General features: G+C 43.1%; 1 protein-coding gene across 3 annotated transcripts in view; it reads right to left on the minus strand.

The window, feature by feature from the left end:
* Positions 1–21,019, minus strand: part of MGAT4A (alpha-1,3-mannosyl-glycoprotein 4-beta-N-acetylglucosaminyltransferase A) — a 144,162-nt gene extending 123,143 nt beyond the window's left edge. For all 3 annotated transcript variants that reach the window (XM_054009516.1, XM_054009505.1, XM_054009525.1), the window contains exons 1-2: positions 20,892–21,019; positions 15,476–15,796 (exon numbers count right to left, since the gene is read on the minus strand). In XM_054009516.1, coding sequence (XP_053865491.1) covers positions 15,476–15,569 — 94 coding nt within the window. In that variant the 5' untranslated portion in view covers positions 15,570–15,796; positions 20,892–21,019. The remainder of the gene's footprint in view (positions 1–15,475; positions 15,797–20,891) is intronic.
* Positions 21,020–26,125: the final 5,106 nt, after the last annotated feature.

A 26,125-nucleotide genomic window follows, 5' to 3' on the forward strand; every position in this document is an offset into this window, starting at 1 on the left:
CTATACATGGAGTGCGAACAATTTAACAGATATTTAATAGACAGAACTTAAAATTTGAAGTTCGGGGCAATACCCAGAGAAGTCAAAAACCTTCCCCCACCTCCAAACCATTTAGAAAGGGGCAAGTGCTGCAATTTTTACCAGAATACTGGCCCTAAAGCCAGATGGGAGAGCGCTCTCCCATCAGCATAAAACGGCTACCCAGGAGACCTTACGGAGACCTGTGCCATTGTAAGGTCTATAGTGTAGGCAAAGCTCTTAGCACGAATCAATTTTTTTTGTAGGTGTCTGAAAAATGTGACGCTCTACACACCCATCCCCCAACTGCTTCTGGTAAGTATAAACACTCTGTCTCCTCAAAACCTTCAGGGTAGTCTACACATGAAGTGTTACAAAGACACAGATGAAGACGCTCTATGCCGATGGGAGAGAGTTCTCCCATTGGCATAATAAAACCACCTCTGCAAGAGTAGATATGTCAGTGGGAACAGCTCTCTCACTAAAAATAGTGCTGCCCACACCAACGTTTAGGTCAGTATAACTTACGTCACTCAAGGGGGTGGCTTATTCACACCCGAGTGACATAAATTACACCCACATAAGCTGTAGGGTAGATCATCCCTTAGCCTCATTGCTGGTGAAAGGGTGGTAGTAATTACTTCTGATCTATCATTCACAAAGCTTCAGTTTTTGGGAAAGATTCCTACTCCTCATAAGGGAGTGGATTTTTCAAACCCAGATTAAAAAAAGGAAAGAATTTTTAACATCTAGTTTACTTTTCACTATTTTTTTTGTAACCTGTTTACTTTTTGCACTTTAAATCATCTTGGCCAAGGAGTACAGTCCAATCACTCTTGGTTTAGTTTGTTTTCCACCCCCAACCTATTTTCTGGTTTGAATGCATTAGCACAGTGCTGAAATGTCTGAGCTGAAAACTTTGGAGCTTGATTTTACAAGGTGCTAACCACCTTCAACTCCCATTATAAGGGACTATTTAAAGAAAAATCATTTGCACTGAATCTTTTAAAATTGCTTGAATAAAAATATTCCTATTAATAAGAGGTGGTTAAACATCTCTATTACAAACTCTAAATTTTAGGCTTGAGCTATCTGAAAACATTCCTAGAAAACTGTCCCAATAGAGATTCTATTTAATCATGAAACAAAGGAATAGAAAGAGAGTATAAAAATAGGATATGCCCTTACAATCGGTGCAATTTTCTTGTAGAATTCTAAAATGACTAGAGTCACAATTTCATTGACACAGAAGATAAGAAAATTAAGGGAAACATGAAATGGCTTGATTTATCATATATACTGAGCTAGGAACTAATGACTGTCACTGTGAAAGTTCATACAGATTTGGCAGACTTTTCATATTTTATTTGTAAAAAACACACCACACAGACTTGAGTTTGTTAATCACTTTCCTTGACACCTTTAATTCAATATACTAAAAAAAATTTGATTGTCAGTCAAAAAAGAAAGATGACAAGTTGTTTCTAAATATTAGATAAACAAGAAGTTTTTCTAGAAGATTAGACCTTGTTCAAATTGCAACCTTGATTTGATTTTCTTGTTGTCTAACTGAAGCTGTTGTGTCTGCATTTTGAAGGGCATATCGTAAGTTACCTCACACATTGATCATTCTTCAACAATAATTTAAGGACCCAAATGAAACAAGTTCATAAGGAAGTTATGCTTTCAAGAAGAGATGCAAAAACGTAGCAGTCAGTTTTTCAATTAACACACAAAAAACAAAGTAATCGCTCAAGCAGGGTGGTAAAAATTCTAGGATTCAAATCCAAATTTAGGAACACGTCCTTGACTCAAAATCCTTCTGCACTGAACTCAAAAATTCTTTCACAGAGGATTTCCTGACACAAGTCAAGCAGCGTTTTAAAAAAACAACAGGCAAGTAGTTTCCCTTTACAATATTAAAATCTTAAATTGCACTTTTCACCCATAGACCTCAAATCACTTAAAGAAACGTGAGTATCATTATCCTCATTTTCATTTGAAGGCACTGCTCCCACCTGAGGTGCAGATTTGATTCTGCCCACTAGTTTCAAGGCGAATGGAAACCCCACAATAGAACTGTGGGACACACAAAAGAATTTTCAGTTACAATCAATTCCAAGAGTAGTTTCTCCATTATAATTACTCATAGAATTGGCAACTGAATCAAAATTTAATCATGATGCATGTTACAGCTTACACAATTTCTAATTGTTTTTTGAGGTCTCCTTTGCACAGGAAACTGCCAGTCCAACACTTCCTTCCTTCCTTTAATCATAACTGTTTTTCAGATAGTGAGCTGCATTTATATCCTGCTTATGACTGAAATTAAGATTAATATGCAGTAAAGGTATTTAAAATATGTTCTCAAAAAAGGAACATTCTATGAAATGAGGAGGCCCTAGTTACCCGCCAAATAAGGAAAAAAGTAACAGCAAGCTACTTGTTATTTCACTTCCAAATTCTGATAATTTAATTCTTTAAATACAGTACTATTCTCATTTACATCAGGGTCCAATCAACAGGGTATTTTTTTTTAAAGATTTTTTTATATATTGCGAACCCTGTTTACTGAGGCTAAATACAAGAAGTAACACACAGACATACTAAGACACTGAACAACTGATAATTGTGAGCAACAAATCCTCCTGAACCAAAGATGAAAACAGTTTACTTGGAGTGTAGATGGACAAAACCTTGGTCAGCACCAATCAGTAAAAAGCCAAATCTTCACCATAATTCTTGAAATTTCGTCTCACTGCTGACAACTAATGTTACTAAAGGTTCTGTTTCATAGGTCTGATTTACATCAGAAAATTAGATCAACCCAGCTATGTCTCTCCGAGGTGTGAAAAATCCACACCCTGAGCAACACAGTTAAGCCAACTTAAGTCCCAATGTAGACAGTGCTAGGTTGATGGAAGAAATCTTCCACCTCCTCAAGAGGCAGTAGCTAGGTCAGCAGATTACCTATGCTAATGGGAGAACCCCTCCCATCAGTGTAGTAGTGCTTCAGTATAGACACTTCCAGCAGAACAACTGCAGCTATGCCACTATAGTGTTTCAATTGTAGACAAGCCCTAACACCCCATCCATACTTGGGAGGGCCAATGAACATAAAAGCATTTAAAGTGAGCTCTGCAATAAGATTTGGAAGGTTTAAAAAAAAAAGTGTGACTTGTAAATTACCTTTATATTATAGCAGAAATTTGATAGGATAGTTGTGAAACAGTTATAGCGTTTAAAGCAGCCTAGCACTAATAGTGGCACAGTTGCACATCTATCTAGGAGTGGGTTTTTTTGGTTTTTTTTTTTACAGCTAGATAGAATAAATGGGAACAGGTTTTAATCTCTTCTAATGCGACTGATTTCCTATGTACCTCTACATATTCATAGTGCAAAACAGAAAGGACATAAATTTAGGAAGCTTGCTATATATTTTTATAAACCTCAAGACCTCATGCTCTTCTCTATCTCCTCATGAGAGAGGTGGTGGGCCAACCATTTGTAGGACATCTCACTGTATGAAAACAAAGCATCAAAAAATCCAGACTCCTATTAAGGAGCTCATGTCAAGAGAAGCATATGGTTCTCTGTCTGTGCCTCAGCTACAGCCAATAAGGCACATGTTTTGTGTGGAAATAATTCTTGCAGCTTAAATGTTGCCAATTACTTCTTCATTTCATTGTAGCTTGGGGTTTTGTTTTGTTTTTTTTCCATTTTTAAAAAGTCTCTTTTTTATCTCACTACTAATTTAACCAGTGTTCATACTTGTTGCTCAATGGACTGTGCTGTTATGTGTTCCTATGTACTAACACATTTTTCAACTTCATTGTTCAAGTCCTGGTTATCTGGTTTGTCCTTCAGTCTCAATAACAAGAAGTGATGTTGCCTGTGTTGGCATTTCCTCTTGACAGGATGAGATCGTGATACAAAAAATTTCTCATATTCCGAAGTCATATGTTGAATGAGTTCCACAGTAAGCACCCAACACTTAAAATACCTTTGATCCCCCCTGAGATCAGCAAGAATTAAGAGGTTTCATATAATTCAGTTCTCCCCCGGGCAAAAAAAAAGACTAGTACACAGGAAATGGTGCTTGTTTCTGTTACAGTTGATGTCTTTTCCAATAGATTACACTATTTTCAATCACAGAGATAAAATAGCCCCTATTCATAATGTAGGAGATGAACTGAATTTTTGTATTTTTAACTATAGGCATCAAAAAAGTCACACTGCAAATCACGGTTTCTTACAATTTGGAACACATTTAATACATCTTTCTTTTGATCACTATTACCACATCTCATATACATCATTAGCATAATTTAATATTTCAATTTTGCAAAAATATCTTTCATTTTAAAACCAACACAATGAACAGAAACACAGCAGCGCTTAGAAAATACACACTGATTTCATTCAATATAGTCATGATGCACAAATGAAATTCTTCCAATTAATTTTCTGAGCAGGGTAAACAAGTTATTTTACAGTACTATAAGGAATCAAGGTATTTATTATTTTTCATTAGCTTGTAGGGGTTTTTTTTTAATTACTTGAATAGGTTATCAGCTATGTTGAGTGCATAGAATCTTGCATATACTGCCTTTCATCCCAAAGGAATGGGTATTCCTAATGTAATAAAGTTCTGCTAAGTTAATTCTTTTACAATTCCACTGAACATGCATTGTTCAAAGATTACTAATACTTCCCAATATAAAAAAACAAAACGGTTACCTACCTCTCATAACTGCTGTTCTTTGAGATGTGCTGTTCATATCCATTGCAAGTAGATGTGCCCGTGCCACATGCACAGTCATTGAAAGGTTTTTCCTCTAGCGGTGCCCGTTGGGTCAGCTATGAAGCCCCCTAGAGTCACGCCTTCATGGCGGTGTATATAGGCCCCTGCCAACCCGCCACCTCTTCACCCACCACCACTCCTTCTTGCCGGAATACTTCAACAGAGGTGTAGGCATGTGGGTCTTGGAATAGACGAACAACATCTCAAAGAACAACAGTTACAACAGGTAGATAACCGTTTTTTCTTCGAGTGCTTGCTCATGTCAATTCCAAGTAGGTGACTCCCAAGCAGTCCCTAGGAGGAGGGGTCGGAGTTCACTGAGTCACAGACTGTAGCACCGCTCTGCCAAACGCAGCATCATCTCTGGCCTGCTGTGTAATGACATAGCATGACAAAGGTATGGATCAATGACCACATCGTTACCCTGCGGATGTCTTGAATGGGGACTTGTGCCAGGAATGCTGCCGAGGAAGCCTGCGATCTTGTGTAGTACACTGTTATTGCTGGGACAGGTATCTTTACTAGGTCGTAGCACGTCCTGATACAGGCCGTGATCCACGAAAAAATCCTTTGGGATGATACTGGAAGCCCCCTCATCCACTCAGCAATTGCAATGAAGAGCTGTGTTGATTTTCAATACCGCTTTGTCTGCTCAATGTAAAAAGCTAAACACTCGTCGGCATCCAGGGAATGGAACATCCATTGCTGGTTACTAGCATGTGGCTTAGAGAAGACCACTGGAAGAAATGTGTCCTGATTCGCGTGGAATAGCGAAACTATCTTTGGGAGGAAAGTCAGGTGTGGCCGCAACTGTACCTTGTCCTTATAAAAAACAGTATAAGGGGGCTCAGAGGTCAAGGCCTTAAGCTCAGACACCTCCCCTGGCTAAAGTTATTGCCACCAGGAATGCCACTTTCCAGAAAAAATAGAGGAGGGATTATGTTGCCAAGGGCTCACAAGGAGGGCCCATCAGCCTTGAGAGCACCAGGTTGAGATCCCAAGGGGATCTTACATGAGGGTACAGTCTATCTAGTTCCTAGAGGAAGTGGCCAACCATGGGGTTAGCGAATACTGACCAGTCAGCAGAACTGGGATGGAAAGCAGAGATGGCAGCCAGGAGCACCTTTACTGACGATACTGCCAGGCCTTGCTGTTTCAGGTGCAGTAAATCATCCAGGATGAAGGGAATTGATAACTGTAATGGCAGAGTGTCCTTTTGCAGTGACCAAATCGAGAACCTCTTCCACTTAGCCAAATAAGTGGCTCGAGCGGGCAGTTTCCTGCTGCCAAAGAGAACCACCCTAACAGAGTCTGAGCATGTGAGCTCCAAAGGGTTTAGTCACAGAATTTCCATGCCGTGAGGTGGAGAGACTCTAGATTAAGATACTGGAGACGGCCGTGGTCCTGCGTGATCAAGTCCAGGACCAGAGGCAGTGCCATAGGTGTGTCCACTGACAGGTCTAGAAGGGTGGTGAACCAGTGGTGACCTGGCCATCCCGGTACTATCAAGATCATTGATGCTCCCCTCTCTTTGGGCTTTCAGCAGGACCTTGTGCACAAGCGGAAAGGGTGGGAATGCATACAGCAGGTGCCCCTACCAAGGGAGAAGAAAGGTGTCTGCAAGCGAGACAAGGCTGTGATTCAGGAAGGAATAGAACTGCTGACACTTCCTGTTGTGCCATGTTACAAACAAGTCTATCTGGGGAAATCCTCACCTTCAGAAGATGTTGATCACGACATCTGGGCAGAGGGAACACTTGTGGTTGTGGATGGACATGCTGAGATGATCGACCAGTTCATTTGAGAGCCTGGAAGGTACGATGTCTCCAGATGTATCAAGTGGGCAATGCAGAAGTCCCACAGCTTGAGGGCTTCCTGGCACAGAGGAAAGGAGCAAGCATAACCCTGTCTGTTTATATAGAACATCACTTGTATTGTCTGTCAATATGGATATACACATCTGCCCTCCAGATGGGTGTGAAATGTCTGGCAAGCAAGGCTAACTGCACGTAGCTCCCTGACATTAATGTGCAGCAAAAGTTCTGCTTAGGACCCGAGACCTCGAATCCTGAGTCTTCCTAGGTGTGCCCTCCAATCCATTGCCAATGCATCCATTACTAGAGACAGCAAGGGTTGGGGCCTGGGAAGGCCACTACCGCACACACCACTTGTGGGTCAAGCCACCACAGGAAGGGCTCGATAACTGGAGGAGTGTGACCAAATTGACTAGGCGGTCTCAATTCGGCCTGTATACCGAGGCTAGTCAAGCTTGAAGGGGTCGGAGCAGCAGCCTGGTGTGCTGTACTACATATGTACAAGTGGCCATATGGCAGATCAGCTTCAGCCAATTTCGTGCCGTAGTAGTGGGGTATCGCCTCTATGATGGCGCCTATGGTGAGAACACGTGTTTCCGGAAGGAATGCCCTGGCTTGACCGGAGTCTAGGAGCACTCGGATGAACTCTATCCTATGAGTAAGCGTTAGGGCTGATTTCGCCACGTTCAATATCAGCCTGAGCCTGTCGAATGTCGCCCGAACCAGGCTCACGTGGTCCTCCACTTGGGCCCTAGAATGGCCCTTGATTAGCCAGTTGTCTAGGTATGGGAATACTTGTACCTGCTCCTTCCGCAGGAAGGTGACTACAACCGACATGCACTTGGTGAACCCTCAAGGCGCTGCCGAGAGGCCAAAGGGGAGAACCGTAAACTGATAGTGGGTGTTGTTGACCAGGAAGAGGAGAAACCATCTGTGAGACGGGACTATGGACATGTAAAAGTACGCATCCTTCAAGTCAAGGGCAGTGTACCAGTCCCCTGGATCCAGGGAGGGGATAAAGGAAGCCAGGGAGACCATGCGGAACTTCAACTTCATGAATCTGTTGAGGTTTCGCAGGTCTAAGTAGGTCTGAGCCCACCCTGGCCTTCAGAATTAGGAAACAGTAAGAACAGAACTCCCTGAATTCCGGAGGGACTCTCTCTACCACCCCAATTTGTAGGAGCGTTTGCACCTCCTGCATGAGAAGTTGCTCATGGGAACGGTCCCTGAACAGGGACGGGGAAGTTGGGAGGAAACAGAATTGGAGAGAATATCCCATTTCTACCATGCTCAAGACCCATTGGTCTGAGGTCATTTGTGCCCAGGTATGGTAGAAATGGGATAGATGATTTGCGGAGGGAGAGGAAGGATCCGGGATCTGGACTGGTGCATCACCCCCAGGCGCACCCTCAAAAGTTTGGCTTGGGGGCTGAGAGCTGCCTCACTGAATCCTGATCCTGGTTAGAGGACTGAAGGTCTCCATCTATTATTCCTGCCCCACTTCCTGCTACAGTCCTGTCTTGGGGGAGCAAGGTAGAAGCGAGGGGTAGGCTGCAGCTTAAAATGTTTCCTCTGTGGAGTGGGCTGATGTATGAAGGCCCAGGAACTTCAGTGTTGCCCATGAGTCTTTAAGGCTATGGAGCTTAGAATCTGTTTCCTCTGAGAAAAGCCATGAGCCATTGAAAGGCAAGTCTTGAATTGTCTGCAGACCTTCATGCGGAAGTCCCGACACCTGAAGCCATGAGCTCCTTCTCATAGCGATGGCTGTTGACATAGTCTGGGTTGCTGAGTCCGCAGAATCCAGGGAGGCCTGTAAGGAGGTCCTCGCAACAACCTTGCCTTCCTCAAGAACAGCAGCAAACTCCGAACGAGAGTCAGCCAGAAGCAGCTCCTTGAATTGGACATGTTCCAGAAGTTAAAGCTGTAGTGGCCAAGGACCACCTGCTCACTGACAATGCGAAGCTGGAGCCCCCCAGTAGACTACACCTTCCTACTGAAGAGATCCAGCTTCTTTGCCTCCTTGGACTTGGGAGTCGGTCCCGGTTGCCCTTGCCTTTCCTTTCTGTTGGCAGACCTCCCCAACCAATGTGCCCGGCTGAGAGTGAATGAAAAGGTACTCGCTCTTTTGAAGGCACAAAATACTACTTCTTCACCCTTTGGCTGTGGGGAGGAAGGAGAGGCAGGCGTTTGCCACAACACTTTAGTAGTGTTCTGAATGGTCTTAAATGAGAGACAAACGTACCCTCAAGGGACCTTCAGGCACCAGAATCTCGACCATGGGGTCTCTGACCTGCTCTTCCTTCTGAGTAACTCCTGGTTGTCCATGGCCAGCAGCGTGGCAGATGTGCCCACCACTGCCTCATCAAACTTACATGTTTGTGAGTGGCCACAAATTCCTAGGCAGCAAGACTGGTCATATAGTAATAATACCTCTCTTTCAAAAATATCAAAACATTTTATCAAATGTTAATTAAACTTCAAGCCACTTGAGGCCAAGGAGTGATTTGTCTAAAGCAGCATTAGACGTTTGTGGCTATGTAATGCACTCATCCTTTCGTGAATGCATGCCAACATCCCAACCACCATTTCCACTGAATTGCAGTCTTACTGTTCAAACTCTTGAATGTCTCACTAGCAGCAACAGGATAAAACCTTAAATTAGGTTATTACCTAATGTGTATATCAGACTGTAACTAATCACAATGAAAATAATAAAAGGTGATTATTAATAATTTGTTTTTTTCCTCGTTGTCTACCCCATGAGTTCCTTAAAATTACAAAAAAGACATCTGAAATTAGAGACACGAGAGTCTTTTTTAGTTGAAGCACATAGTAATAAAAAAAAAAATCTTTGGAATAGTAAACCAAACTATTTTTCTTATAGGAAAACCAGTGTGTATGTGTGCACACACACAACAAACCAGTTCCCCAAATCAATTGAATAGCATTCATATTCCCTCTCGGTTACCAGCAGGATGGATAAAAATCAATGATTTAAAAAAAAAAAATCGGATTTTTTATTTAAATTGGATTTTTTTGATAAAATGCTTTGAGGGAAAAACCTATCTAAAGATCATTTTAATTAAAATACATTATAGCTCAAAGGTATCTTATCATAGAATAGGGATTATAAATTCTAATTCTATAGTATGAGACAATATATTCATGTAATGTTTAAGAAAAGTTTTGTAAATGAGTTCCAATAGTTCATGGATTAGGGATCCAATCTTATGGGGTTCCAGGGGCTTCTGTATAGATTATTTAGGTTAATCTTTCTATCTACCCAATGGGACTCAGTGCTCAGTCTAGAAGATACTATCAGAGATGCTTAGTTTTGCAGTTCTCAAACTGTGGATTTGTGTCTCCAGAGATAACATGCTTGTTAACAGCAAAAATGTTTAAAAATAAATAAATAAATAAATAAATGAGGTGAGAAATAACAGACCTCAACCCTATTGTCCCTCTGCAAATTTGTGTACACAGAGTCAATCCCTTACCTCTCTCTAAAAGTGCAAAGTTTCAAAAAGTTCAATGAACAGAAGATTGTTGGGGGCGGAATAGATCTGGACAAGGAGAAGAAGTCTGGAGATAAATGTGAGAAGGGAGGGACAGGCAGTAGAAACAAAAGTGAAACTGTTTGAGCAGCATATTCCAGAAGTTTTAAGGTCTTTCTGAGTGTAGCCTTCATTGATTTGAGATCTACCATACCATTCTCTCACTAGAAGGGAAAACCTATAATGGCAGTAGGCCGTAAGAGAGACCCAGTTTGGAAATATTTTCATGAAATTCCTCTACCTGTGGGTAAGACAGGCATGCGTGCAAAATGCAAACAGTGCAACAAAGAAGCCTCGTTGCCCGAATGAAACATCATCATGAGAAGTGTTCCTTGCTGCGTTGAAGATGATAAAAGAACATGTTTGAACACGCAGGATCTTCAGGTTGGTAAATTTTTTTATTTCATACTTCTTTCTTAAGGATTGCCTGTCTTCCTTCTGGACTATTCTTGAATTCTCATGTTTGAGCAAAAAATATAGTTGTTACTCTATGGTACTATCATTTTAGATGCAGTTGTGATAAAAAAATAAATAGCTGAAATATGCAGATCCTCCTTTTACAATTTCACCTTTAAAGTAGTACTGAGTGTCAGTGAATGTAATGAGTGGTACTAAATGAGCAGTAGGGTAATAATAATTAAATAACTGCATTGACTTATTTTGTTTAGGAGAATCCATCCTCAACATACAGGATTCTGAAGACTATCCACCTTCAACATCACCATCTTTTTCTATAGTTTCAGAGTGATCTGCCAATGATAGTGTTTCAGTCACATCATGTATGTCACATAGCCACAGTATATCACCTGTAGCAAAAAGAAAAAACAAATCCATCATCCAGAAACAACCATAGATAAGTTTGTGATAAGAACCAGCAGATTACAAAAAGAGATAATGAAAAAAATGCCCAGTTTATTTATGCAACAAACTCTCCTTTCCATATGACTGAGAACCCACACTTCATTAACAAGGTTCAGTCATTAAGACCAGGATACAGTCCCCACGACAGAGCGGATGTTGCAGGCAAATTGCTGGATAAAGTGTATGAAAGAGAAGTTGAGCAGTGTGCAAAAGGTCTGGAGAGTAAAATTGCGCCACCCATCAAGACTCAGGTTAACAATGTCCACAATGATTTTGTTGTATGTGCTTGTGTGACAACAGAAGAAGGGAATGTCTTCCTTACAGATACAATTGATATATCAGGAAATGCACACACAGCAGAATGTTTACAAGAAGCAGCAGTAAAAGCTATAACAAACTGAAAAAAAATTCAAACGTCTAGTACGCAGCTTGATCACAGACAATGCTGCAAATGTATCCAAGATCAGAAAAAATTATTTAGGAGAGTGTGAAGAGAGTCCCAAGCTAATAACATATGGTTGCAGTGCTCATTTGATGCACCTCATAGCTAAAGACTTCTGTGTTCCAGAAATAAAGGCTAATGTTGTTGAAATTGCAAAATACTTCCATAACAACCACTTTGCAGCAGCTGCTCTGAAAAAAAGTGGGAGGAACCAAGCTACCTCTCCCACAAGACATGCGATGGAACTCAGTAGTGGACTATTTTGAGCATCATATCAAGAACTGGCCTAATCTGACAACAGTTTGTGAAAAAAATTGTGAAAAAAATAGATGGCACTGTCACTGCCAAAGTCCTCAACATTGGGCTTAAGAGAAATGTTGAACACATGCTGAGTAACCTGAAGCCTATTTCTGTAGCCTTGAACAAAACACAGGGAAATAGCTGGTTTATTGCTGATGCTGTTGAAATCTGGAAGGCACCGAGTGAGATCTTTAAAGAGAAATATGCAATGACAGAGTTAAATTACAAGCATTAAAAAAATGAATGGGCCCCACACTACAAGAAGGATGTGGAAAAATTGGAAAGAGTCCAGCGGAGGGCAACAAAAATGATTAAGGGGCTGGAGCACATGACTTATGAGGAGAGGCTGAGGGAACTTGGATTATTTAGTCTGCAGAAGAGAAGAATGAGGGGGGGATTTGATAGCTGCTTTCAACTACACCTCTACCTCGATATAACGCTGTCCTCAGGAGCCAAAAAATCTTACCGTGTTATAGGTGAAACCGCGTTATATCGAACTTGCTTTGATCCACCAGAGTGCGCAGCCCCACCCCTCCCTCCCCCCGGAGCACTGCTTTACCGTGTTATATCAGAATTTGTATTATATCAGGTCGCGTTATATCGGGGTAGAGGTGTACACCTGAAAGGGGATTCCAAAGAGGATGGATCTAGACTGTTCTCAATGGTACCAGGTGACAGAACAAGGAGTAATGGTTTCAAGTTGCAGTGGGGGAGGTTTAGGTTGGATATTAGGGAAAACTTTTTCACTAGGAGGGTGGTGAAGCACTGCAATGAGTTACCTATGGCAGTGGTGGAATCTCCTTCCTTAGAGGTTTTTAAGGTCAGGCTGGACAAAGCCCTGGCTGGGATGATTTAGTTGGGGATTGGTCCTGCTTTGAGCAGGGGGTTGGACTAGATGACGTCCTGAGGTCCCTTCCAACCCAGATATTCTATGACTAGCACTATCTCCAGCCCATTTTCTTGCAAATATTCTCAATACTCGGTACCAGGGTCAAACCTTAACGGCTGAAGAAGAGGAGTTGGCTATGACATGGACATCCAGCAATCATCTCTCCATAATGCCAACTATAATAAACTTCAGAGCTAAGGGTGAACCATTCAAAAAATATATGTTTGCTCATGATGTTTTAAAGAAAGTCACACCAGTGAACTGGTGGAAGTAACTTAAGCACTTGGATTCAGAGACTGTTGAAGTGATAATCTCGCTTTTAACAGCAGTAGCTTCTTCTGCTGGTGTAGAAAGAATATTTTCTTCCTTTAGACTAATTCATTCAAAATTGAGAAATCATTTGGGACCTGAAAAAGCAGGAAAGCTTGTTTTTCTTTTCCTGATTATGAACAAACAGGAAAATGAAGGTGAAGACAACTGAGTTAGCTGTAGAAGCCAATATTTTAATGTTTTTCATGTTAAAAACAATTTTAACAAACCTGATTTTAAAAAACTTGAATGTTTAACTAAATTCAAACGCTTGTTTGGTTAAAATATTATGTTTGCTGTTGAAGAAAAAAATCCAGAATATACAACATTGTTGTTTTAATTAAATAAAACAATTTAAATGTCTGTCTGGTGATATTCTCCTCCTAATACAGCATGGCAAGAAAATCCTCCAAATATTAATGATTAACCTCTTGAATTGGAGATAGATATTTATGAAGTCATTGGGAGGTGAACTGCTTCAAATTACCTTTGGTAAATGAAATAACCAATCATTCATTTTCTAATATAGCTGTAAAACTAATCTGAAAAGTTTTCAAAATAAATCATTTTTAAAATGTATAATGTGTACCTTCTAAAAATGAAACCTACAATTCTCTGAGTTGTGAAGAATATGTATTAAAGTTATGACAACCAACAAGAATACACTTTTATGTAGAAATCCATGATTAAATTGAGTCTTCCTGACTAGTGATTTAAATCAAATCCACCCTGACTAAAAGTCCACAGATATGTATCAAGGTATTTATAAACAAAGACACAGTCATCAGAATTTGCAGAAGCAGCATGTTGTAATATCTTTGCCCAAGTTATATAGCATGAAACTTTTATTAGAAAGAGTACGTGTATTTTATAAGCCAAGATGCAAAATTCAGCATTTCTGGTACAATATTAATATCTTTGTTTTCATTGTTCGTAAAATGTAATGTCTATTGGCCAATTAAAACAAATTTACAGTATCATGACCTCAAGAATTCAGCCGTTTCATTGATGTTTATGTTCAGCAGCCAAGCCCATTGACCAACTGTTACAAAACAGATTACAGGACACAGCATCTGTTTCTCCTACAAATGCCCAATGAAGACAAATTAGCCAACCTGCAACACAACCCGTATGTTTCTTCCCAAAGGCTTTGTTTCTCTTTCTTCCCATAGATTTTTTTTTTTTTTTTTTTTTGTTAAAGAAAGACTCTAGGCTGGCTTTCTCTGTAACAGATGGGATTCCTGGCAAGTCTTGGCTTGCTTTCCTCTAAGTCAATGCTTCAGTGGTGCAGGATCAGCATCAGAACCCCAAAACAGCACTCTCTTAGCATAGAGGTTCCCAGCCTTTTTTTTTTTTTTTTTTTTTAAACCATGTCCCACCTTAGCATTTTTTAAGTTTATTTTATTTTTAAAAGCTTGGCTTCCCCGCCCATCCTTACAATGCGAGTAGACTGACACCTAGTGTTCTGTGTGTGTATTCATGAACTACTAGGCAAATTACTCAAAATGCAAGTCAAATGGTGCTATAAAAACATTCCTACCTGTTTAGAAAGCATCAGATAAGGGGAGCTGGAAGGATGGCAAAAGTAATAAGTGCCAAGTCACAATGCCACTCACTCAAATTTAATCTGACTGTCCCTCCCCAAAATTTGAAAGAGCGAGAGGTACTGTGATCTGGTAATTGCCCACCCACCCATGGCACTTTTACTCTAAGACTCACTGTGCCGCCGCCAACCCCCTGCTCCTCCAGAAAGTTTGATGCACTCACATTCCCCCATTGAGAAAGTCTGTTTTAGCAGGGGTAATTAGAGCAAAATTCATCATTTTAAAGTGACTTGAGATAACAGTAATACAATACTCAACAAACATATCAGTTTTGTAAAAATCTAATATATAGAATTCACTAATTTCTCATTTAAATTATTAGAAAGGGAATATTTAATATAAACAGGTCAAACTGGAAATATTTTACATTTCCCTCAAAAGGCAAGACAGAAGGGAGAAAAATCTCTCAAAAGATGCTGAGTGGCAGTTTGCTGTTTCAATCACCAAATCAATAGGAAAAAATAGAATGTGGCACCAAAAAGTAATGTTTATATTCTTCAGCCTGGCCCACTGGGCAACTGTCACAGGAAAAATTGGAGAAGAGCATCTGTTTCTCCTGCAAATGTGCAATGGAGATACTGCCTAAAATAGCCCTTTTCCATCAAGAAAAGAAAAGAAAAAGTCTTGTTTATCTCCACAGAAATATGTTTTCAAACAAAAACAATAGGCATCCCTCCAGGTTGATTTTCTGACTGCAAGAACAGATGCATATTACTCATCAAGGAATATTCTTGAGCAGAAGTAGTCAACATTCAGTTTACAGCTTACTAGCATTAAAAAAAGCGTTTAAAAAAAAACAGCATATGTTGCATCATTCACTTCTCCTTCACGCATAGCTAGAGTTCAGTTTCTTTTCAGAAAATATTTTTAAATGTCTTACCTTTACCATTTTGCCATGCAGTGTACCAGGACAAACTGAGAAAAGAAGTGATGAAAAATAATACGGTGGCCACAGTTCCATTTCGGAGCCTCATCTCATTTCAACATCACACTTGTTTATATTGTACTTGCGATTTGGATTGATCAGTTGTACTGAAGTCAGTTTATTCCACCATTAGCGTCACTTGACCAACAGGAATGAGAGATGTAGCTCTCTCATTTCAAAAGCTCTGTAAAACCAGTCCAGCAGTTACACCGCTTCGAACTTTCTCTCGAGTCACTCATTAGCCTTCATAAAATAAACTTCTTTATGCTTCTACTCCTGTTTACAAAAGGAACACAATTGATCAGTTAGAGGCACAAAAATATATTCGTAAGCAGTCTCACCTCTATCTCAAAACACATAATAGAAACACCATTAGTACTAGGACACTCTTTACTAAAAAGGATACAGTAGTATGACTCAGATTAATTCTCCTCTGCTGTCACCCATTTTTGGGATATTTTCCTCAAAACTGAATACTACTTGACATACTAATATGTCCTTTTCATTAAAAAGTTTTGTTTTTGAAAAGACACAATTAACAGGTTTTGTTTGTATGCTACAAATATCCGTAATATTAGTATTCGTTACAAAGGTACCGAACAGGACCAAGCCTCATCGTTCAAGTGCTGCACAGGTACATACTAGAATCACAGAAGATTAACTCTTCAAGAAAAGACCAATAGTCCAAGGCCTCAATCCTGTGAGTCACTGCACGTAAGTAACAGTGGTGCACTTGCACAGAGCATCACTGAAATCAACAAGACTATGCAGATGCAGTGGTGCACCGGTGAACAGTGAACTGAAGGATCAGAGCTCTAAATTAGCATTTCCAGAGTCACAGTATTTTAGTTAACTGCTCCTGACCCAAAATAGTATGCACAGGAACCCAAAACAGTGTTAGTCAGATGCACAGAAAACAATATGCTTTACTCAATTCTATGTGGTCCAGCAGTCTCCAACTTTCTTTCAACCACAGCTTTAGCTCTGGTATGGATTACACCAAGGCCTCAAAGCTCCTTCAACCTACACCGGCTAGCAGCAGTCCCCAAGGAATCATCTGAGAATACTACACTCTGGCCACCACTACCCTTCACACCAGGGTGTAGTGCAGGAGGTAGCTATGCCAGTATTGCCCAGCCAATAGCTCAATTTACTGGAAAATTCTAAGTATTCAGCCTTTTTGCCCTACCTGGGCAGATCAAACTTCCCAAAACAGGACAATGTCTGGTTTCTGGGTTTTTTTTTTTTTTTTTTTTTTTTTTTTTTTTTTTTAAAGTACCAGAGAAATCTGGAGGACTTTACACATTTATGACATGGCATAAACATAAAGCCTAAGTACCTGATATTGTTTCTTTAAGATATGCCAGCTTTTCTATTTCAAATTCCATCTGACAGAAGTTTGTTACTCAGCTGGTAAGAATTTCTTTGGGTTTAAAGAGCACCTGGGACAATGCAATAAGATATAAGAATAGATAAATAGGAAGGGCAGAGTTGTGAAGAAAGAACAGGAGTACTTGTGGCACCTTAGAGACTAAGGGTACGTCTTCAATACCCGCCGTATCGGCGGGTAGCAATCAATTTATCCGGGATCGATATATCGCGTCTCGTTAAGACGTGATATATCAATCCCGGAACGCGCTCACCGTCGACTCGGGAACTCCACCAGAGCGAGCGGCGGTAGCGCAGTCGACGGGGGAGCCGCGGCCATCGATCCCGCGCCATAATTTGATCCAAGATACTTAAGTTGCGGATCTTGGATCGATCCCCCCCCAGCGTAGACCAGCCCTAACACATTTATTTGAGCATAAGCTTTCGTGAGAGTTGTGAAGGACATTTAAGGTAGACAAGAAGATTGAATTTGATGTGAAGAAAGAGAGGGAGAACCAGTAGAGAGGTTCAGAGAGAGGACTGACAACAGGTTGAATTATAGGTTAGGAAAAATTATTTAGCACCCCCATTTTGAACGGTCTGAGGGAGATGAGATGGACATAAGGAAGGCCAGAGAGTAGGTTGCAGTAGTCAAGTCAGAAGATGAAGGCCAAAATGAGAGTTAAAGTAATATGGACAGAGAGAAAAGATCTTGGAAGTGTTAAGGGAAAAAAGCAGTGAGATTTTTATATGGCCTGGATGTGAAGGATTGGAAAGACAAAGGAACCTAAAATGACTCTCAGATGACAGGCCTAATTAACTGGGAGATTAATGATGTCAACAATGCTGACCATAACAGTATTAGGTTGATTTTAGAGAACTATTATGATGATCTGCAGTAACATCTAGAGGTCCCAATCAGGACTGGGATCCCACTGTTCTGTACCAACACATAAGACAGTCATTGCTCAAAGAGTTTTTATAAAACAAGGTATGATATATGAATGTCTCAAACCACAGCAGAAAGGGGAAGAAAGTAAGTCACAGTAATATGTGCAAAACTAGATGTTTCCAAATGAAGTAAGTAGCCTTGTGAATTTTGGTTGGCTGGTTGGTTTTGCTCTTATGCCATTCTTCTCAACCCCACCCCCTCCTTTTTTCCACCTATAACCTAGTTAACATTATTTAGGGGTACAGTAACTCCTCACTTAATGTCGTCCCGGTTAATGTTGTTTCGTTGTCATATCGCTGATCAATTAGAGAACATGCTCGTTTAAAGTTGTGCAATGCTCCCTTATAACGTTGGTTGGCAGCCACTTGCTTCGTCCACTGTTTGCAGAAAGAGCAGCCCGTAGGAGTTAGCTGGTGAGGGCTTGGAACCAGGGTGGACCAACAGCCCCATATCAGCTCCTTAAGTTCCCTGTGCAGCAGACGCCCAACAGGCTATCAATTCAGGTGTCCCTCCCCCCACTGCTGTGTGCTGTTCCTGCCCCCTACCTTGGAGCTGCTCCCAGGAGCCTCCTGCTTGCTGTGCCTGGCAAGGGGGAAAAGAGGAGTGCTAATGTCAGGGTGTCTCCCTCCCTCCCCTCCTGCACCCCATCTCCACAGAGCAGCTGCTGTCTCAAATTGCTGAGCTACATAAAAAGGCAACGTACTTAAGAGTGGGGTCAGTGTACTTAAAGGGACAATGCACGTCTCTGTCTCTCACACACATGGTGTGTGTGTCTCTCTCTCTCTCTCTCTCACACACACACACACACCACGACCACCACCCAGCACTTTGGAAAGTGGAGGGAGTGGTGCGCTCCAATGGGATAGCATGGGTTGTTCATCACCCCTTCAGTTTCCAAGGTTTGCAGCCACTGCCATGCTGTGTCTCCTCCCTCCATTTGTACTGCCTTGTAGAGTGTGAGGCTACATTAACAATGTGTTAACCCTTGAGGGCTCAGCCGAGTGCTAGTTCATCATTTAGCAGTAAGACATTCCCTAGGAAATATCCCACCCTCTGACTCCACCACCTCAACCAAGCTTCACAATCATCATTGCTGTGTACAGTATTAAATTGTTTGTTTAAAACTTATACTGTGTGTGTGTGTGTGTATGTGTGTGTATATATATTTTTTTGTCTGGTAAAAAAAAATTCCCCTGGAATCTAACCCTTCCATTTACATTAATTCTTATGGGGAAATTGGATTTGCTTAACATCATTTCACTTAAAGAAGCATTTTTCAGGAATATAACTACAACATTAAGCAAGGCGTTACTGTACTACACTGCATCAGAGACTGCACATTCTAAGACCTTATCAATATTAGAAAGGTTGTAACAATTTAACTAAAAAATTTTCCGTTGATCTCGTTAACCCAGTGCATGCCCCAATGTTGACGTATTTAAACCACTTAACCCTCAGACATCGATTTAGTTTACAATAATTAGTAATTTAAGCAAAGTAATTTAGCAAACAAAGCTGATCTAAATGAGGGGTCAACCAGTTGAAATATATTTATATTATATGGTTTCTACCAATTTATCTAGATGTATTTAGTTAAACTTGTGAAACTTCTCCAGTATAGAGATGGCCTAGGCTAAAGGCCTGATTTTGCAAGATGCTTAAGGCAATGACAGTTGAGAGCCCTCAACATCTCTCATCCCTATCTTACTGAATCAAATAATTGGCTAATGTCTATATACTTTCAGACACCTTTGGTCAATAGACATGAGGTAGTTTCAAATGTGTGCCAAAACCTGATATGCGTTAATGCCCCAATCCTGCAGTCCAACTATGCATAAGTCTCTGTAGGATCAGGACCTACAGAACCTTGTGGTTCTGAGGAAACCTTAACACACATTGGAGCACAAGTGCCTAGAAAACAGAATTCACAATAGCAAAAAAACACCCACACCTTTAAAAAGCTGTTTTGTTTAATATACAAAAAGAAAACATATAAAGAGAAAAATAAATGGATACATTCTCATTACAGCCTTTTTTAAACCCTTCCTTTCATTAGAGCATTTTTCTGTATGTAGGGTTAGGAGAACAAGTGTAAACACAGGACTGGAAACCAAAACCAAATTCGTTCTAATCTCATTTGGCACTGTCTACCACTGTTGCTTACAAGCAGGAAACCTCTCTGCTACAGTTTCCTCCTCCTCTGTCAGAATGAGGGCACTAGCAGTGCATCTACTTCACAGGATGGCTGTGAGGATTAGAGGTAAAATTGTAAGTCACTTTGAAGAAAGTCTCATGTATATCACGCTCAATCATAAAAATACTATAACCACTGAGCATTAGCAGGGTGCTCAAGATTGATAAATAATGTGACCATCATAACAACTTCAGCAAATCTGAAAAGCAATTCAGAGATAACCAGAGTCAAGGCCAGACCACCCTGCTGTGCCTGGGGTTGTCCAGCACACAGGCTTGGCAGGACCAAACACCCTGTCTAATTCCTAGAACACCAGACAAATTGAGGCTGGATTATTGCCCTGGCTCCCCCGAACGGTCTCGCTCGCATCCCTTTCCTGAGGTAGTTTCTCTCTTACCATCCCCCCCTTGAGGTTCTTTACAGCTACATCCCTCTCCCCCGGTATCCCACAGCGCCGGGGCAGCAGCGGAGCTCGCGGACCTGCCAACCGCCCCCACGCGCCCCGGGCTGCGCGGGCGCCGACTGGGCTGCTTCGGCAGCGGCGATAAATAACCGTCGCCTCGTTCCGCGGGGAGGGGGCAGCCCCCGCGGGGAGGAGCTTCCGGAGATGCGGTCCCTGCTCCGGGGCGCCCAGGGGAGCCGGGCTGGGGCACTGGCCCGGGAGACCCCGTTTGGGACCCCCACACGCAGCGCTCGCGGCACAGCCGGGTGAGGGTCCCAGCCCCCGAGGCAACGGGCCGGGTTCGCCGGCAGCTTAGCCCAGAGGAACCAGCCCGGAGCCCCCGCAGTGGGGCCCCCACCTGCCCTCCGCGAGGCCCCGGGCTGAGGAGGGGGCGTGTCCCGGCCGCCGCGCTCACCTGGGTCCGGGCCGCGCGGAGGGTGAGCCGCTGCCGCTCGCGCTTCCTCGCCGGCAGGGGCTGAGGCGGCTGCTAACGGGCCGCGAGCTACTCAGCCCGCACCGCCTCCACCCACCCCATAGAGTGGCGGCCGCTCCATCCGCCCGCTGCGCGGAGAGCCCGCCCGCTGCCGCTCGCCGGGCTGCCCATTGGCCAAATGGTTCCCCACGGCAGGCCAACCGCCAACTCCCCCAGAGGCGCCCTCTCATTGGCTCAGCCTCCTGTCAATCTCGCTTCTGGAGCTATAAATAAATCTCGCGCGCCTGAGCTAGTGTGGTGCAGTGCCTAGGCTGGGACTAACCAGCAGGTGGATCGCGCCACCGCCGCTTGCTGGTGTGTGCTATATACATCGCCTCTGAAAGGACACAGCGGCTGGCCGGTTCCGGCTCCGCACAGAGGGCTCGCTCCGCTTGAGGCAGCCTCAGGGCGTCTCTCAGTCTCGTGGGGCCAGGTGGGGCAAAGCTCGCTCTGTTGTGGTGCTCACAGAGCTGCCTGGAGCTCTCTGGGGGTGTCTCTCATAGGCTAACTGGGGCCCTGTCTGCTCCTGCAATCAGATATTGCAGGTCCCAAGAGGGCTTTAAAAAAAAAAAAAAAAAAGGGAGGTGCTGTCTCTACAGAGCTGGTGTTTTTCAGCTTTCAAAAACAGAGGCCCTTCCCCACTTGAGCTAAAGAACAACGCCATTGCTTCACACTAGTATATAGGGTCACTGTATTTCAGGTTCCCCAAAAGAGGACACTGCTGGGGGGACAGTGAGAAGTGGGGGTTTTGGAGGGGGGGGGCTGCAGTAGGGGTACTTACTGGAGGTGGGGAGAAGTGTTTCTCAAATGGGGGGTCCTGACCTAAGAGGGATTTGCAGGGGAGTCACAAGGTTATTTTAGGGGGTTGCAGTATTGCCATGCTTACTTCGGTGCTGTCTTCAGAGCTGGAGAGTGGTGGCTGTTGGCCGGGCACCCAACCCTGGAGGCAGTATCCCACCAGCAGTAGTGTAGAAGTAAAGGTGGCAATACTCTACCATGCCACCCTTACTTCTACACTGCTGCTGGCAGCAGCTCTACCTTCAGATACTTTTCAAACACACTCCAATAGTAAGGTAATACCCAGTTGAGCACAAACCTCAATTGCATTTGGTGGCTGCTAAGATTCCTCAGGAGTCCTTGCCCGACACCCAAGATCCTTTATCCTCAAAGAGCCACTTCCACCTTGCTTATATGCAGGAGATGCTACAATCCACTTAACCTTTTCCCAGTAGAATTAAACCTGCTACCAGGGTGAGATGTTTCAGACAAACACTGCCAACCTGTTACACATACATACTGTTACACAAAACCTTGAAATGTAGATACAGCTTTGAAGTAATAAAAATTAACTAAGCAGAGTTGACAGCTATCTCTGTTCCTCCCCAGTATCAAAATACTGTGTTTTACATCAAGCTGAATAAGGTCCATGGTAATTTACTCTGTATGACTGTTATTTTTTATCCTTTAACTCTATCAGATATCATCCTGCCATTGTTTAATTGCACCTTTCCCAAAAGATTTACAGACCGTGAAAGCATGCTTGTATGCTACCATCAAAATCAAACAGCATCATCAAAATTAGCATGGATAGCAACCCTCCAGACTTATGAAGGTATGCCTGCCATGTGGTTCTAGTTAACAATATCCAATCCTTTTTCCTCTCCCAGTGTCACACACTAACTCTTTTGTGTAGGCCAGGTCAGTGCTAGAAACTTTAGCCAGTTTAGTAATGTCAGTTAGGGGTGTGATTTTCTTTACAACATTTCTATACTGGCAAAAACGTTAGTGTAGATGCAGGTATAAGCACATAAAAGTAATTTTTCCAGTGTAGCTTATTTCACTCAGGAAACCAGTATAAACTGTATTGAAAAGCCATTTTACATGGCAATTGTTTCATAAGGATACTTTCTCTTCATTCAGTAAGGCCAAATTTACATTAGGAGGGTTTGCTGGTATAGCTATGCCAGTGTAGCTACACTTTGACATTATCTCTTTAGCTATTAACTTCCGCCATCAATAGAGTAACTAAAAATAGAGCTTTCCACAACATCCAACTTTTCCCCCTTGGGTTAGTTGCATGACAAGAAAGGTAAAATAGAGAACAGAAAAAATTCAGAGTAAGGACACCAACTATCAACTTGCACCAATCCAACAGTAAGCAAATATCTATCAGCATGTTTTACCATTTGAAAAGTAGAAAATTCCACAGCTAAGGACAATTGTGCAACTGGGTCTGCAATAAAAGAAATTTGGCCTCTTTAATAGAAGCTTCATAATAGTAATTGTTTCTGGTAAGAGTGGCAGTACACCTTGGAAACTGAATAGTGTCTCACACCTGTAATTCCTCAACAAATCTTTTCTTTCTTTGTGATAGTCCGATGTACTCAACTCCTATAAGCAACTGAAGTTTTGAAATATAGTTCATAGGTCTACACTGTTTTAATTTGAACATGTAATTGAAATAGATTAACTCTTCCAATAAAACAGCTTCATTTTTAAAAGCAACGCTTGAAGAGAAATCACTATAAAATGAATAAGTTTAAACCCTTAGTGTTCCACTTTAGCCTGGTGAAAGAAGACCAAGGGCAGTCAGTCTATTCTATACCAACATTAAAGAGACAGTGGCAATCAATGGTATGTCAGCATAATAAAGATCTCCTGCTGCAAGGCATCTGACAAGGCATTTATCAAAAGTAAATGTCAAAATGAAGTCAAAGTGTTACAAGAAACATCAGCTCTGTGGTGATTTTACTGTAGATTAGTGACTATTTCTGTTATACCAAATGACCGGTTTACATTCATATTATCTAATGGAGCCATAAGGTTGTCACTATTCATCAAGTTTGGAGCTCCCTTTGCCAGGCACCTGTACTTTCTCCTAATTCTTTCAGCAGTGTGGATCCTTGTTTGTGCTGCTTTCCTAGAGAGCGAGAGCAATGGAACAAGAATGGTAAAATGGGTAAGAGTGGGGAGAAAAAGAGTGTCTGGCTTTACATGTGGTTTGGTGGTAGGGTGTCCAGTGTCCTGACCGATGTGTGGTCGGGACACTGGACAAACAAGGAAATGCTCCGGAGCCCGGAAGTGCTCGTGCCACTCCCCCCCCCCCCCGACCCCCCCCAACTCCGCCCCCTCCTCCCCCCATTGGCTCCCTCCCCGAATCCCCGCCTCTTCCCCAGGCTTACCATTCCTCCTTCCTCCACAAGCTCTGGAGGGAGGCCCTGGAGACGCAGGGGGAGCGTGGTGCCAGGGTGAGTGAGAGTCCGGCCTGGCCCCAGTGCAGGCAGGACTCAGTCGGGCGGTAGGGAGAGTAGGGGGGCGGCCCGCGGGGCCAGGCGGTGGCTGTTCTCCCACCCTGGGCAGCGGGACTCGGGAGCAGCCACTGATTAAGCTCCCACTGCCGCAGGGAGAGGAAGCGGCCGATGGCCAAGCTCGGCGGTTGCGGCTCTGGCCTGAACCCCCCGAGCCCGGGCCTGCTGCGGGGACCCAGCAGTGCGCACGCTGCGCCCAGCCCCTGGCCAGTCGTGTCTGGGCTGGCTGCCCAGCTGGTGCAATCCCGCGGCGGCCCTGGGGCGGAGGCATCGGCAGCCCAGGCCCGTTCGTTCCCATGCGGGACCCGAGCGGGACGGGGGGGCTGGGGCCTGCTGCCCCCACTCCGGGGCCGCCGCGGGATTGCACCAGCTGGGCAGCAGCCCAGATGCAACTGGCCAGAGACGGGGCGCAGCGTGCACGCTGCTAGGTCCCTGCAGCAGGCCTGGGCTCGGGGGGTTCGGGCCCAGATGCCAGAGCCGCAGCCGCCGAGCTTGGCCATTGGCCGCTTCCTCTCCCCGCGGCAGTGGGAGCTGCAGCAGCGGCTGCTCCCTAGTCCCGCTGCCCGGGTGGGAGAACAGCCGCCGCCTGGCCCCGCGGGCCACCCCCCTACTCTCCCTACCCCCCGACTGAGTCCTGCCTGCTCAGGGCCAGGCCGGACTCTCACTCACCCTGGCCCCGCCCTCCCGGGGCCTCCCTCCAGAGCTTGTGGAGGAAGGGTGTTTTGTTTTGTTTTTTGCCCCGCGTCCCAATATTTGACTTGGGTGATTTGGTCACCCTGTTTGGTGGAGGGGCAGGAGTGAGGCTTATTTTGAGTTTTGCTTAGCTGAAAAACGGCAGCCCAAGCAGACTGACAGCTGCATTTAAGTGGTTCAGAGAACAAACTTTTCATGTGGTTCAGCCAGTCAGAAACTAGCTGATAACTGGAATCTATTCCCACTTCCATCACTGACCTGCTTCCTGCTTGTTACTTGCCCAAGGTTACACTTCACCCCTCTGTGCTTCTGTTCCTTCCCACCCAAACCATTGTCTGTTTAAACTGTAAACTTTTCAGGGCAGGGATTGTCTTTCACTATGTGTTCATACAGTGCCTAGGACTAGGAAATCCCTATCTCCATTGAGGCCTTGATACACTATCATACTACTAAAAAGCAACAGAGTCCTGTGGCACCTTTAAGACTAACAGATGTATTGGAGCATAAGCTTTCGTGGGTGACATGCATCCGACGAAGTGGGCATTCACCCACGAAAGCTTATGCTCCAATACATCTGTTAGTCTTAAAGGTGCCACAGGACTCTCTGTTGCTTTTTACAGATCCAGACTAACACGGCTACCCCCTGATACTATCATACTACTCTCATACTACTACATAAGGACTCTTCTTGCTATCATACTACCGTAACTTCTAATAAAAGTACAGAATGTTTGTTATGGTTTATTGGTATATTTTCAGAGCATACAAATAACACATTTCATTCCATCTTTATAGACATAAAACCAAAACAAATACATGTTTTGATGAATAAGCTTGTTTGCGAGAGACAGTTATTGGTTTTCAGTATTATAAGCTGCTTTTAGATTTTAATCAGCTAGGAGCAGCAATCATGTCTTCACGTGTTTCTTTTGCAGTGCCTCTCATATTGCCAGTATTTAACAAATAAGTAACTCCATACAAAATTCCATGTAAATGGTGAAAAAAAGGTTTCAGAGTGATGTGATCAAAAGTCAGAAAATGCATTGTCTGCATAACCTTTATCCTGGCCCTTGGGTGCATGCATTATAATACAGTCTTTTGTTACATGATCTTGTGGAAAAGAAGAAAATTTTAATATTGTCTCTGCTCTTACATAAATCTGAAATCTGGAAACCC

This window comes from Malaclemys terrapin, chromosome 1, assembly GCF_027887155.1.
Source record: "Malaclemys terrapin pileata isolate rMalTer1 chromosome 1, rMalTer1.hap1, whole genome shotgun sequence".
Classification (NCBI taxonomy): Eukaryota; Metazoa; Chordata; order Testudines; family Emydidae; genus Malaclemys; species Malaclemys terrapin.